The sequence below is a fragment of the Primulina eburnea genome, chromosome 5, assembly GCF_022965805.1.
Source record: "Primulina eburnea isolate SZY01 chromosome 5, ASM2296580v1, whole genome shotgun sequence".
Lineage (NCBI taxonomy): Eukaryota > Viridiplantae > Streptophyta > Magnoliopsida > Lamiales > Gesneriaceae > Primulina > Primulina eburnea.
Window position 1 is genome coordinate 13,461,528 of NC_133105.1, and position 16,127 is coordinate 13,477,654.

At 36.4% G+C, this 16,127-nt stretch overlaps 1 protein-coding gene across 1 annotated transcript; it reads right to left on the reverse strand.

Moving 5' to 3' along the window:
• Positions 1 to 5,829: 5,829 nt before the first annotated feature.
• Positions 5,830 to 6,294, reverse strand: LOC140831384 (uncharacterized). Its single transcript, XM_073195136.1, has one exon. It carries the CDS (start codon positions 6,292 to 6,294, stop codon positions 5,830 to 5,832), a length of 465 nt encoding a protein of 154 aa, XP_073051237.1.
• Between the last annotated feature and the right edge of the window lie 9,833 nt (positions 6,295 to 16,127).

The following is a 16,127-nucleotide window of genomic DNA, read 5'->3' on the forward strand; positions in this document are numbered from 1 at the left end:
ATGATAATTAATTATGTTTTACTTGTTGAAAATTCATGCTATAACTTAATTAGCATTAGTCAACTTTGTGATAATAACTATTTAGTTAAATTTCCTAAAAACAATTGCTTAATCAAGAATGATAATAATCAAATATTTTTAAATGGAATTAGAATTGGTAACACTTATAAAATTGATTGTAATAGTTATTTAGTCTCAATAAACTGTTTTGCTACTATCAATAATGATAAATTGTGGTTATGACATAAAAAAACGCAATCATCTCAATTTCAGATCCATTAATAATCTGCGTAAATTGAACCTAGCTGATGATCTACCTATTATTGAATTTGTTAAAAATCATGTGTTCTCTATGTCAGGTAAATAAATTCGATTTACCTTTAAGAAAAAATGTAGAAAACTGACTAATAGACTGTTGCGTGTTTTCTTAATTGCTTGCAAGTGCACAACGTCAAGTTATAGTAAAATGTAATTTTGAGTACAAGTGTCGATCCCACGAGGAATGTATTTCTAAATTTATATTAATGCTTGTAATTAAAATAGTCTTGATTTTATTTAGAATAATCAAATAACAGATTTGTTCGCATCAATAACTGAATTGAAAATAAATTTAATTGTAATACCAAACAGAGTTGAACAACAATGGAATAAAAGATCTAGAGGTCCGATTTCACGCAACTATCCACCATGTGTATTTTTGTGTAGCTATATTATATTTATCCTTCTTATTCATTAGCCAAGAATTCTAAAATCATCTACTCCCTCTCCCGAGTGTTAAGCAGATACTAATTATCTAATAAAAGATTGTAATGTCCCCATCAACAACCTATAATTAAATAACACAATAAGCACTCAAGTCTTTTAATGGCTTCAATAGCATTATATGTCCTCCCGAACTATAAAAATACTATCGATGTATTTTTCCCTTTCTTGTTTATAAATTCCCTTTTCCAAGTGATAATTTATAAACATAAGCATCATTCAAGATATGGCCAATAAATTGAAAGCATTAAAATTGGAAACATACAAATGAACAATAAGGAAATCTCATATAGCATAAATCATAAATCATCACACATGGTTTCTAGTTTTGATCCATCGTTCCTCTAGAAATAAAAATTAGTTCATAATAAAAATAACACAACACACAAATCTTAAACAAAACATAGTAAATAACAATGAAAGTAAAGAAAGAAGAACTTAGAACAAGAGTTTTGGAGTTCAAATGAAGCTTTTATCCAAAGATGTGCAAGAACTTTCCCAAGGATGCACTTGATCTTTAATCCCTTTGTTGTAGCCTCCAATCCTTTCCTTTTGCTCCAAGATGCCCTAGATGATGAATAATGGAGGCTTTTTATAGTCCTCAACAAGTCTTGCACGCAAAACACCAAAGTCTTCAAGTCCCATGCGCAGCACACCATAGTTTCACAATTTCCGGAAGTTGTCTGTGCATGACCGCGGGTGCGGTAATCTAAGGAGCGCGGGTGCGGTGTCTTCTCGGCAGAAATTCTCATGTGCAACTGGTGATACCGCGGGTGCGGCGCTTGCATGACCGCGGGTGCGGTCATGCCTCGTAAATCAGCGCGGGTGCGGCATTGTACGAAGCGCGGGTGCGGTCTCTTGCTTTGTGTCTCTTTGTCCTTTACACCTTCTAATTCATCACTATATCACTCCAAACTCTCATTTCTAAGCTTCCAAACTACAATAACAAAAACAACAACATATCAAATAAAACCTGCTCAAAAATCACAAAATTCCAAGTTAAAAACAAGTAATAAAAGTACAATAAATTGCACTTATCAAACTCCCCCAAACTTAAGATTTTGCTAGTCCCGAGCAAAACAAAACAACAAAAACAAACAAACAAACAAGTCATGAAATATTTTAAAGAACTTGGCCTCAATATAAATTCAAAATCCATCATGCATTTATAATTCAAATCACTTCAACCACTTGTTCATCCGGATAAAATTATGTGATTGGTTCGTTCTCTAACTTCAAATCTCTTCAACCATGTTTCAAATCATTAGCAATTGATTTCAAATTTTTACAAACACATATCACAAGGTCTTTTTCGGTAAAAATTGGGTTCAAAGCAATATTCATTCAAGAAATGGATACCCAATAAATATTTGATGCAATGAGGTGTGTGAAAAATTGATCAAAATTCTTATTCAATGACAGTGTTTATTGATTGTCCATAGGCTAGATCCTCCCAATCACTCTCCACTAGTATATTGGACAACTATGACTAGGTTAATAGGATTTTCAATGGTTATAATGTTAGGCCTCGGTTCATGGCTACAAATAAAGTCTAGGAGTTCAAATAAGAGAGTAAATTGAATTTCTTCTCTTTTGCACACTCCACTATTTCTTTCAATCTCCAATTTTTATCTTTTTCTTTTCTTTATTCATCTCATCTCTTTTTCTCCCCTTTTTCTCCAATTTTCAACAATGTATCATTAGTCATTTTTCTTTTGTAGGAGAAAATCAATTTCTTTCAAATTCTTACTCCCTTGAGAAGGTAGGAATTAATTGTATAAGATATTCAAAAGGTTGGTAATTGTGGGATACTTGAAAAATTATTTGAATGGGGTCTTTTACACATATTTATGTGTGCCATTCAAATTCATATAAGCTCAAAGAGGTGACAAATGATAAATTAGTTTATTTGGTAGCTTGAAAGGCTCAATCGATCCAAAAATCACCTAAATCATTCCTAAATCATAATTTGTCCGTATTTCGCCTCGAGTGATGTTTGGATAGTTCTAGACAAAATCTCAATTCACCATCAAAGAGTAGAATTCTAATCATCGTGAAAATGCATCAACCAAATACATATATATTCAAAAAGAAATGTGCTTGGCTTCCAAGGAATTTAAAAACACAACTCTTTTCTCATATAGGCTCAAAAGGGCTTCAAATGAATGTTTATGAATAATATACATGACCCAAATAAATTCAAAGATTGCCTAAATCATTTATATGTTTGCAAAAATTTTATTTCAATGTCAAATAAAAATCACAAAGTTTTATAGAAATTTTAAGTCTCAAATTCACCAAATCTCATGATTATTCTCTAAATTTTCAAAGTGGTCAATTAACATGAATTTGATGCATGACATTGCTTTTCCAAAAAATATTTTTATCATTGGCCAATTCATTAAACATTTCATGACTAAAATACTACAAACACCTAAAATAAACAAAAAAATTAAACACACAAAAATACACTAAGTAAATAAACACACAAAAGTAAATAAACAAATAAACACTCTAAATAAATTAAAACAAAACACACAAAGATAGAATAAAATAACTCTCCCCCAAACTTAATCATGTGCATCGTCCTCGATGTAAATAGGCATGAAAAATAGGAAAATGCACATACACTGGGCAACGACCGTCAGTGGTCATTGCCATCATCCTCTTCATCGTCATCAGGGTTGGGTTGTTGTTGGAACTCTGGCGGGTGGTAGACAGGTGGCCACTGTGGAGGAGGTGGAAATGGATGTCCCGAAGTGGCAGCAGAGGGAAATTGATGAGCCAAGGCTGATGTGAAATTCATCATGTAATCCATGAATGTATCGGTCCGATACCGAAAAGCATCCATCTCTTGGCGTGATACCCTCATATCCTCCTCCAACTGATTCAGCCTATTTCTCCTATGCCTTTGCTGTGGCTGTGGCTCTTGAGCTTGGGCTTGGTCACGCCTCTCTGCAGCTCTCCGATTAAATTCTCTTTCAGCTCTTCGTGCTGCAGCTTGCTCATTTCTGAATCCCATAAATGCCTGAGCTATCACAATAGGATTTTTAGGCTTCAGAACTTCTTCATTTTGTGCCCAAGTAACCCCCACATGTTGGCATAAAACAGTGATGAGAGAGGGGTGGAGAAGTCCACTCGGAGAGTTGCCACATGCATAATCGTAAATTGAATTTTTAAGCAATCGACCTAGATCGATTGTCTTCCCTGTCATAATGCAGAATATGAGGATGGCCCTCTCCTTAATCACAGTAGTGGTGTGTTCTGTAGGCTTTATTCTGGCAGCAATGAATGAATACCAATATTTTGCCATTTCCCTGAGGTCAGACTTTGCAAGGCTTAAGTGCACATTGTCTCTCATTCGTTATTCGGCTCCTGTGTACAAATAGTTTGAAGAATATTGTCATAATCAACATACCCATTTTTGTATTCTTCGTACTCATCGTGCATTATTTCAGGAAAGCCATATACAGTGTTGATTGTCTGCGCATCAAAAGCGACCTCTTTACCTCTCACAAACACCACTAACCGATCATGTCTCACCTTCAAGTTTGCATAGAACTCTCTCACCAATGATATGACAGCATCCTGTGGCTGTCTTCCAAACTCCTCCCACTGTCGATCCCTAAGCATTTGTTCTATTTGAGTATTAGGGTCACTAAGATCAAAACCCCTCTCCTTGATAATGCTTCGATTCAAAATTTTCCCATATTGTTCCTCCGCTTTTTCATTAAAAAATCTACTCGCATCATAGTTCACTGCTGTTGATGAAGAAGCACCCTTTGATGACTTTCTTTTCAGTGGCATTTTGTCAAACACCTTGTTTACACAACTTCAATTCAACCTTCTTCTCAAAATAAAAGACTTCTTGCACTTCCCCAAACTACTTCTCAACTCACAATATACACACCACAACAATGTATACAATAATCAACCAACAATATTCCCTAAATCACAATATTATTCACCAAATGAAATTTCCTTCCAAAGCAACAAATTTCGAATTTTTTTCAACAAATATGAGATGAATATGCTCACCTTGGATGTGTTGAATTGTTTCTTGAAGAACAAAAACAAATTTCCACTCAAATCTTGAAGAAATTTCGAACCCCTTTTTCAAACCCTAGGCTTGGATTAGAAATTTTCTTGAAAGGAATTGATATTTGATGGAATGGGTTAAGATATTTTGGTTGGGAGTAGTAAATTTGAGGAAGGAATCACAAAAAATTAGTGTGAAAAGAGTTTGGTTGAAAGAAGATTTCGAAAATGGAAGAGGTGTTCTTGAGAAGGAATTTTCGATTGTCTAGAAATGCCCAATTTTTGCCTTAAAAACGTATGACCGCGGGTGCGCTGTTTGAAAGACCGCGGGTGCGGTGTTTGTGCGAAAATGAAGCGCGGGTGCGGCGTTAGGATACCGCGGGTGCGGTACATGTTCGGCAACTTTTGAAATTTTTCTTGTAAAATTACCGCGGGGGCGGTAGTGCAAGCACCGCAGGTGCGGTGCCTGTTCGGCATTTGCATGAATTTTTTTTCATCGATACAGCGCGGGGGCGCTACGCTAAGCAGCGCGGGTGCGCTCTTGTCTCGGCAGTTTAGCGCAGGGGCGGTAGCTTAAGAGCGCGGGTGCGCTGTGTGTTCGGCATATACGCGCATATCTCCATAAGGCACTACCGCGGGTGCGGTAGTGTACACACCGCGGGTGCGGTGTTTGTTCGACATTCCTAGCGCGAGGGCGCTGTCTTTGTGCTGCGGGTGCACTCCTGCTTCGAATTTTCTGTGTTTGAATGCACCTCAAGCATAGGTGCAGTGCTCATGAGACTGTAGGGGCACTCCTGTTTCGTCAAAATATTTTCTTCTCAAATTTTCAGTCCTGAAAAGAAAACAATTGGGATTCATTAAATTTGGGACGATATAAACATACACTATATTAAAAATACACAACTAAAAATAACATGATTAAAATAAAATAAAAACTGAAATCACAATGCAAACAAGAAACAAAGAATTGGGTTGCCTTCCAATAAGCGCTTGTTTTAACGTCATCAGCCTGACTACCATGAGTCGATATCAAGTTGACCCGCCCAAAAGAATGTTGTCGAGGTGCCTTACTTCATTCCCATAGTATGGCTTAACTCTTTGCCCGTTCACCTTGAAAGTTCGTCCATCATTGCACTTCAACTCGATGGCCCCATGAGAATACACTGTCTCCACCAAAAATGGGCCTGACCAACGCGATTTCAACTTACCAGGAAACAACTTAAGACGGGAATTGAACAAGAGTACTTGTTGTCCTGGTTTTAGTTCCTTTCGTATAATGAGCTTATCATGCCACTTTTTGGTCTGTTCTTTATAAATCTTGGCATTTTCGTAGGCTTCATTGCGGAACTCCTCCATTTCATTTAACTGTAATTTTCTTTCATCACCAGCGGCTTTCAAGTCAAAATTCAACTTCTTAACTACCCAGAATGCTCGATGCTCCAATTCCAGCGGCAAGTGACAGGCTTTACCAAAAACCAACCTATAGGGAGACATCCCTATTGGTGTCTTGAATGCTGTCCTATAAGCCCACAGTGCATCATCCAACTTTATAGCCCAATCCTTCCGGTTTGTATTGACAGTCTTTTCTAAGATTTGTTTGATTTCCCGGTTGGATATTTCAGCTTGTCCGTTTGACTGAGGATGATATGCCAATGCCACTCTGTGCTTCACATTGTATTTAGCCATCAGTGAATTGAAAATTTTATTGCAAAAGTGCGTACCTTCGTCACTTATGATAGCTCTTGGTGTTCCAAACCTTGTGAAAATGTTCTTGTGCACAAATTTAACTACAACACGAGCATCGTTAGTACTGGTGGCGATTGCTTCCACCCATTTCGAAACATAATCCACAGCTAATAATATGTAAGATTGACCAAAAGAAGGGGGAAAAGGTCCCATGAAATCTATGCCCCAGACATCAAAAAGTTCCACTTCCAAAATATTTGTCAGTGGTACGCCTAGAAATGTTCCCTAACCTTTGGCACCTATCACATGATTTCACTAAGGTATAGCTATCCTTGAACAAAGTAGGCCAGTAAAAACCTGATTGCAATACCTTAGCTGCTGTTCGTGTTACCCCAAAATGTCCACCATACGGTGATGAATGACATTGTTCCAGAATTTTGTGTGCATCTTCTCCATCAACACATCTCCTGATCACTTGGTCAGCACATCTCTTATACACACAAGGATCATCCCAAAAGAAAAATTTGATATCATGGAAGAACTTCTTTTTCTGGTGATGATTAAGATCTGGAGGAAAAGTACCACAAGACAAGAAGTTAGCTATATCAGCAAACCACGGGAGTTTAGAACTTACCTCAAACAGTTGTTCGTCTGGGAACAACTCATTTATAACTCCACTTTCCGTTCTTTCTTCTAACTCTAGTCGTGATAAGTGATCTGCCACCTGATTTTCACAACCTTTCTTGTCTTTTACTTCAAAATCGAATTCTTGAAGTAGGAGTATCCATCGTATCAACCTGGGCTTGGCATCCTTTTTGGCAAACAAGTAGCGAAGCGCTGCATGGTCAGTGAAAACAGTTACCTTGGTGCCAATAAGATATGTTCTGAACTTGTCAAATGCGAACACTACTGCTAGCATCTCTTTCTCAGTAGTTGTATAGTTCTGTTGAGCTGCATTAAGTGTACGACTTGCATAGTATATGGCCTTGAACATCTTATCTCTCCTCTGTCCCAATGCTGCTCCCACAGCATAGTCGCTAGCATCGCACATGTGCTCAAAAGGCTCCTTCCAATCAGGCACTATCATAATGGGAGCAGAAATCAGTGCTTTCTTGATCTTGTTAAATGCCTGCAAACAATCATCGTCAAAAATAAATGTTGAATCTTTCTCTAACAAATTACACAAAGGTCTAGTAATTTTAGAGAAATCTTTGATATAACGACGATAGAACCCGGCATGTCCTAAGAAACTTCTGATCCCTTTCACATTCTTTGGCGGTGGAAGATTTTCAATTGCCACAACTTTGGCCCTGTCAACTTCTATTCCTTTAGCTGAAATTTTGTGGCCAAGCACAATACCTTCGGGAACCATGAAGTGACATTTTTCCCAATTCAGAACTAGATTCTTAGCTTGACATCTCTGCAAAACGAGCATTAAATTTTGCAAACAATGATCAAAAGATGTACCAAATACAGAAATGTCATCCATAAAAACCTCCATTATTTCCTCAACCATGTCAGAAAATATGGCCATCATACACCTCTGAAAAGTAGCAGGTGCATTGCATAGTCCAAATGGCATTCTCCTGAAAGCAAATGTACCGTAAGGGCAAGTGAAAGTAGTCTTCTCCTGATCCTCCGGTGCTATGACAATCTGATTGTAACCTGAATAACCATCTAGAAAACAATAATAATGATAACCACCAACTCTATCAAGCATCTGGTCAATAAATGGAAGTGGGAAATGATCTTTCCTAGTAGCATCATTCAATTTTCTGTAGTCTATGCATACTCGCCAACCAGTCACTGGGCGAGTTGAAATCAATTCATTGTTCTCATTTTTCACTACAGTTATTCCTCCCTTCTTAGGCACTACTTGTACTGGTGAAACCCATGAGCTATCAGATATAGCATAAATAACACCAGCATTTAACAATTTTAACACCTCAGCCCTTACAACTTCTTTCATTGCAGGATTAAGCCTTCTCTGATGATCAACATAAGGTGAATATGATTCCTGCATCAAAATTTTATGCATACAAACAGTAGGACTAATTCCCCTTATATCAGCAATTGTCCATCCCAAAGCAGATTTAAATTCTCTCAACACCCTCAACAATTTTTCTTTTTCAGTACAAGTAAGAAAAGAAGAGATGATTACCGGATATGTTGAATTTTCACCTAAAAATGCATAACAAAGGTGACTTGGAAGTTCCTTCAATTCAGGGGATACTTTTGGTACCTCTATATTTGCATCTTCAAGTAATTCTACATTATGCACATCACTCTTTTCTCTAGGCAATGTATCGAGAGCAAGTAACTCCTCTTGGACATCCCAATCATCTTCATCCAGTATAGACGCCGATTCCAACAAGCATCTCTCCAAGGAATCTTTTGTCAATCTTCCTGTACCAACATGAGATATACATGAGTCAATTACATCAATGCTATTACAAGTACTTACCTCATTTGGTTCTTTGATTGTGTTGTAGATGTTGAACATGACTTCTTCTCCACCTACTCTCAATGTAAGCTCACCCTTGTGCACATCGATCAAAGCTTTTCCAGTGGCCAAAAATGGCCTTCCAAAGATAAGTGGGGTGTCCTTGTCTTCTTCCATATCTAGAATGACAAAATCAGCAGGAAATATAAATTTGTCTACCTTTACCAGAACATCCTCCACTATACCCCGTGGATATGTAAGTGATCTATCCGCCAGCTGCAAGATAATAGTGCTAGGCTTCACCTCGCCAAGCTCTAAAGTCCTGTAAATAGAAAAAGGCATTAAATTAATACTGGCACCTAAATCACACAAAGCTTTATTTATTCTAGAACCACCAATAACACAAGGGATAGTAAAACTCCCTGGATCTTTGAGTTTCTGTGGTAGTTTCCTTTGAAGTATGGCGCTACACTCTTCTGTCAATTTCACTGTCTCAAACTCATGCAACTTTCTCTTCTTTGACATCACATCTTTTATGAATTTTGCATAGTTTGGCATTTGCTCTAAAGCATCAGCAAATGGAATGTTGATATGAATCTTCTTGAAAATCTCCAAAAATTTGGCAAATTGATCATCCAATTTCTTCTTCTTGAACCTCAGCGGATATGGAAGAGTCGGCTTAAATACCGGAGGTTGTTCAACTTCAGCTTCAGCTTTGGTATTAGATCCCTCAGTTTCAACTTCTTCAACAATCACCTCATTTTCATCTTTCTCATTGGAATTTTTACCCTCAAGTTCTTTTCCACTTCTCAAAGTTACAGCTTTGCATTGCTCCTTTGGATTCACTTCAGTGTTACTTGGGAACTGACCTTTATTTTGATCTTTCAATGCATTAGCCAATTGACCAATCTGTGTCTCCAATGATTTCATAGTTGCTCCCATATTTCCCATGTGAGTTTCCATGCCATCAAGACGAGATTCAGTCCTAGCCATCCTTTTACTTGATTCAACAACAAATGTTCCAACAAGATCCTCAAGTGAAGGTTTTCCTTCCCCCTTTGATGTATTGAACCCCGGTGGAGGATTCAACACATTCTTATTATTAGCATATGAAAAATTTTCATGATTTCTCAATCCAGGATGATAAGTGTTAGAGGGAGGGTTACCTCGATATCCTCCGTAGCCACCAAAATTTCTATTGTTGATATAATGAGCCTCATCAGGAATTTGTGGTTCTTCAGTAACAACCGATGCATTTTCAACCTCTGATGTACCAGTCTTATTCATTGCTGCAATTTGATTTGTCAAAGCTGAAACTTGAGCAGTAAGTGAGGTAATAGGATCTATGGCATAAATTCCAGCTTGCTTCTTTACTCCTGACCTTTCAGACGGCCACTGATAACTGTTAATGGTCATCTGTTCAAGCAAATCATATGCTTGATCAGGTGATTTTGCAAATATCGTGCCACCAGCTGCTGCATCCACAGTACCTCTTGTTTGTCCATTCAAACCATTGTAAAATAATTCAATTTGTACCCAATCTTCGAAACCATGGTTTGGACATCTTCTTAACAACTCCTTATACCGTTCCCATGCCTCATATAGTTGCTCAAAATCAGTCTGCCTAAAAGTACTTATCTCGATTTTCAACTGTGCAGACTTTGCAGGTGGGAAATATTTTGCAAGAAACTTGGTTGCTAACTCCTGCCATGTAGTGATACTCCCCAAAGGAAGCGATTGGAGCCATCCTCTTGCTTGGTCCCTAAGAGAAAAAGGAAACAAACGCATTCGAATTATATCATCAGAAACACCATTTATTTTTACCGTATCAGTAATTTCAAGGAATGTTCTGAGATGTAGATGAGGATCTGCAGTAGCGGCTCCATTAAACTGATTCTGTTGAACCATGTTTATCAATGCAGGCTTGAGCTCAAAGTTGTTTGCATTAATTGTTCCTCGTGCTATACCAGAATAATGAGCATTCAATACTGGCCTAAAATGATCTCTGATGGGTATTGCAGGGGGTGGATTTTCATTGTCTCTGTTTTCAGCCATTGCTCGAATCTCTTCTCTTCTTGCCTTTCTTAATCGTCTTGCGGTTCTTTCGATTTCAGGATCAAAGATAAGCAAGTCAGGATTTTGCGATCTTCGCATGCACTGTCAAACAAAAACAATAAACAAATCAGTGTTTAATGTAGTATAATAAAAATAGCTCTAAATTAAAATCTAGACTAATTGGTAACAATACTAATATAAATTCAAATTTTACACTCCCCGGCAACGGCGCCAAAAACTTGTTGCGTGTTTTCTTAATTGCTTGCAAGTGCACAACGTCAAGTTATAGTAAAATGTAATTTTGAGTACAAGTGTCGATCCCACGAGGAATGTATTTCTAAATTTATATTAATGCTTGTAATTAAAATAGTCTTGATTTTATTTAGAATAATCAAATAACAGATTTGTTCGCATCAATAACTGAATTGAAAATAAATTTAATTGTAATACCAAACAGAGTTGAACAACAATGGAATAAAAGATCTAGAGGTCCGATTTCACGTAACTATCCACCATGTGTATTTTTGTGTAGCTATATTATATTTATCCTTCTTATTCATTAGCCAAGAATTCTAAAATCATCTACTCCCTCTCCCGAGTGTTAAGCAGATACTAATTATCTAATAAAAGATTGTAATGTCCCCATCAACAACCTATAATTAAATAACACAATAAGCACTCAAGTCTTTTAATGGCTTCAATAGCATTATATGTCCTCCCGAACTATAAAAATACTATCGATGTATTTTTCCCTTTCTTGTTTATAAATTCCCTTTTCCAAGTGATAATTTATAAACATAAGCATCATTCAAGATATGGCCAATAAATTGAAAGCATTAAAATTGGAAACATACAAATGAACAATAAGGAAATCTCATATAGCATAAATCATAAATCATCACACATGGTTTCTAGTTTTGATCCATCGTTCCTCTAGAAATAAAAATTAGTTCATAATAAAAATAACACAACACACAAATCTTAAACAAAACATAGTAAATAACAATGAAAGTAAAGAAAGAAGAACTTAGAACAAGAGTTTTGGAGTTCAAATGAAGCTTTTATCCAAAGATGTGCAAGAACTTTCCCAAGGATGCACTTGATCTTTAATCCCTTTGTTGTAGCCTCCAATCCTTTCCTTTTGCTCCAAGATGCCCTAGATGATGAATAATGGAGGCTTTTTATAGTCCTCAACAAGTCTTGCACGCAAAACACCAAAGTCTTCAAGTCCCATGCGCAGCACACCATAGTTTCACAATTTCCGGAAGTTGTCTGTGCATGACCGCGGGTGCGGTAATCTAAGGAGCGCGGGTGCGGTGTCTTCTCGGCAGAAATTCTCATGTGCAACTGGTGATACCGCGGGTGCGGCGCTTGCATGACCGCGGGTGCGGTCATGCCTCGTAAATCAGCGCGGGTGCGGCATTGTACGAAGCGCGGGTGCGGTCTCTTGCTTTGTGTCTCTTTGTCCTTTACACCTTCTAATTCATCACTATATCACTCCAAACTCTCATTTCTAAGCTTCCAAACTACAATAACAAAAACAACAACATATCAAATAAAACCTGCTCAAAAATCACAAAATTCCAAGTTAAAAACAAGTAATAAAAGTACAATAAATTGCACTTATCATAGACGCTTACAACTGTTGCATATGGATTTTTTTGGACATGTACGTACCTGTAATTAACTTAGGAGGAATGAGATATACATTTGTAATTGTTGATGATTTCTCTCGATTTACTTGGGTGATATTTCTAAGTGGTAAAAATCACACCAGTACTCAACTGATTAAATTTCTTAAGGGTGTTTAAAATGAGAAATCAACCTCACTAATCAGGATCATGAGTGATTGAGGTACTGAGTTTACTAACAAATGTCTGGATGAGTACTTAGCAGATCAAGGAATTCAGCATGAATACACTGTAGCAAGAACACCACAACAAAATTGTGTAGTTAAATAAAAAAACATAACTTTGAAATCAGCTGTAGAGACGATGCTTGTTGATTTTGATGTGCCACAAAGATTTTGGGCACAAGCAATCAATACAACATGTTATACACAAAACATATCTATGACCAACGAAAGGACTGGCAAAACTCCATATGAAATATGGAATGAGACTAAGCCTAAGTTATCATATTTTCATGCTTTTGGTTGTAAATGTTACATTCATAATAATGAAAAAACTCATCTTTTTTGCTTTTGATACTAAATATAATATTTGAATATTTCTTGGATATTCAACTGTTAGTAAGGCTTTCTGCGTATTATAAGAAAACTTTAAATATTGAAAAAAATGTTCATGCATGTGTTTTTTTGAGACTTAGTTAATCGATGATAAAACTAATCGAGGTGGTTTGAACAATCAGATTAAATTTATTGATCTTGTAGATGACAGTTAAGAAGAAATCAATGTAAATAAGAGGATTCATTAGTCACCTGAACCAGAAATCTAAGATGTCAGCTATACAAAGAAATGTATAACTGATAAATCAGACTGATTTGAACCAAGCTGAGATGAACCATACTGATGGTATCAAAGTTGACAACAGTCGAGATGATGATACTCAAATTAATGAAAACCTTCCTGAAAGGAACTAGACTGAGGAAACTATCTGATCCTACTCCACTCAATATTAACAACAATCCACTCAAACCAAGTTACAAATGGAGTAAGACACGTCCACGTTCACTGGTGATCGATAACCATTCTGCACCTCTCAGAACTAGACAAAAAATGCTTAATGAATTTTTGCATGCTGCTTTTATTTCACAATTAGAACCTATGAAATTGATGAAGCTTAATTAGATAAAAGTTGGATTGAAGCAATGCATGATGAGTTAAATCAGTTTGACATGAACAATATTTGGTACTTGGTACTCAGACCTTCACATCAGACAGTAACTGAAATTATGTGGGATAAACTTGATAAAAATTCTATTGTAATCAGGAACAAAGCTAGACTGGTTGTACAAGGTTTCAGAGAAGAAGGAATTGACTATGACGAGACCTTTGCTCCAGTGGACAGATTAGAAGCTATTCGAATATTTCTTGTTTATGTTGCTTACAAAAACTTTGAATTATTTCATATGGATGTGAAGAGTGCCTTCTCCTATTGTAAGAGGAAATATACATGGAACAACCTCAAGGTTTTATTAATTATGTTTTACCTGTTCAAGTGTTTAAATTAAACAAAGCCTTGTATGGATTAAAACAAGAACCTCGTTCTTGATATGACAATATTCACTATTTTTACTTGATCATAATTTTACAACAGGCTCGGTGGATAAAATTTTGTTCACATTTATTAAGGATGATCAAAATTTGTTAGTCAAAATTTATCTTGAAAATATTATATTTGTATTGACTAACTCAAAGATCTGCAAGAAATTTGCTAAACTAATGCGTGATAAGTTCGAGATGAGCATGTGAGTGAATTGAACTTCTTTTGGGACTGAAAGTTAAGAAGTCAGATACTGGAATCTTTGTGAGTTAGAAAACGTACACCAAAGAATTGCTTAAAAAATTCATAATGGAGTCGTGTCAGCAACAGGAACCCCTCATTAGTTAAGCTTGATAAAGATGAAGGAGGAATATCAGTCGAGTAACATTGTATCGAGGTTTGATAGGTTCACTACCATACTTAACTTCCAGTCGACATTATACCATGTTTGCAGTTTGTATGTGATCATGCTTTCAATCTGATCCAAAACAATCTCATTACTCCACCGCAAAAAGTATTCTTAAATATCGTAAAGGAACTCAAAATATTGGATTATGGTATGTTAAAGACTAATCGTTAAATCCAATTCGATATTTTGATGCAGACTATGCATGGTGTAAGCCTGACAAGAAGAGTACAAGCAGATCATGTCAGTTTTTTGTAGACCGAATAATTTCTTGGTTCTATAAAAAGAAAACATCAATTGCCACCTCTACAGTAGAAGCTAAATACATAGCTGTTGGGAGCTCTTGTGCTCAACTACTGGGGATTCAACATCAACTGAAAGACTACAGAACTGATGCCAAGGAATCACAATTTTCTACCACAATACCGGTGCAATAGCATATAATAATGTCTTTAATAATTCATTTAAATTCGTTTAATACTATTAATTAGCGAGCTAATTAAAAAAGAGGTTTTTCGCACAATTTCTTAAAAAATTTCAAAAATTTTCATTAACAGCATAACATGTCCCTTTTGTTAAAAGATCAAAAGTAGCACATTAATAATTGAAATTTCTAAATCTATCAGTTTACCTTTGCATCTTCTCATTCAAAGCATATATGCTCTTAAACTTGTTGCTCTCTTTAACCTCAAAAATCATCTAATTTCTATATTTAAGAACATATTTCAGATATGTCCGCTCCAGCAATTCCTTCTTAAATCATAAACGCGCTTCCAGTAAATTTCGAATCAATTTATTCTATGGAAGATGCTGTTATTTCTCAAGTCTTCAAAGCTATTGTGTCACCAGAATTCATAACTTTTCTTAGTTCTTCTTTGGAAATATATGTGGAAGAGCTGAAGAATTTCTACGCCAGAGTGGTAGTAAATTAAGATGGGAAGATACTGATGCCTCTGGGAGAGGACAATCTATTAATCAAGCAGGATTATTTCTCTACACTATTTCAGTTGTCTATTAAAGGGCTAACTGACTTCTCTCTAGTACCTCAGGGAGCAGTTGAGGATATGAAACTGAAGTTTTCTACATCTGGTGAGAGTATCAAGACCTCAGGAAAGAAGAAAGAAATGAAGTTGGAATATCAACTTTTGGCCGACGTTCTGGCCAAGCTAATTCTGGCCAAGTTAGGTTCTTTTGATGCCTATACTACAAAGAAATTTTTGGTGATGACATACCTTTCAATAGGATTCAAAGTTAATTGGTCAATCATCTTGTTCCATATTCTCAAAGTGATGATTCAAAACGAGAAGAAATAAGTTGGATTCATCATCCCCTTAAGCATACTGTTTGAAGACAGGAGCTTTACTGAGAAACTCGGTAACTTTGCACAAGTTCAAGGAACTTATTACACCAAACATCATTATTCTCAGGCCTAATGGACATGCACTGAACATCTCTTCTGCTGGAATGTTGGTCATCAAAAAGGAAATTGGAGAAGAATTGGCTACTGAAAGG

Bases quoted from the DNA above. Each gene is read 5' to 3' on its own strand.
- LOC140831384 (XM_073195136.1), bottom strand. From the start codon at position 6,294: ATGTCTCCCTATAGGTTGGTTTTTGGTAAAGCCTGTCACTTGCCGCTG.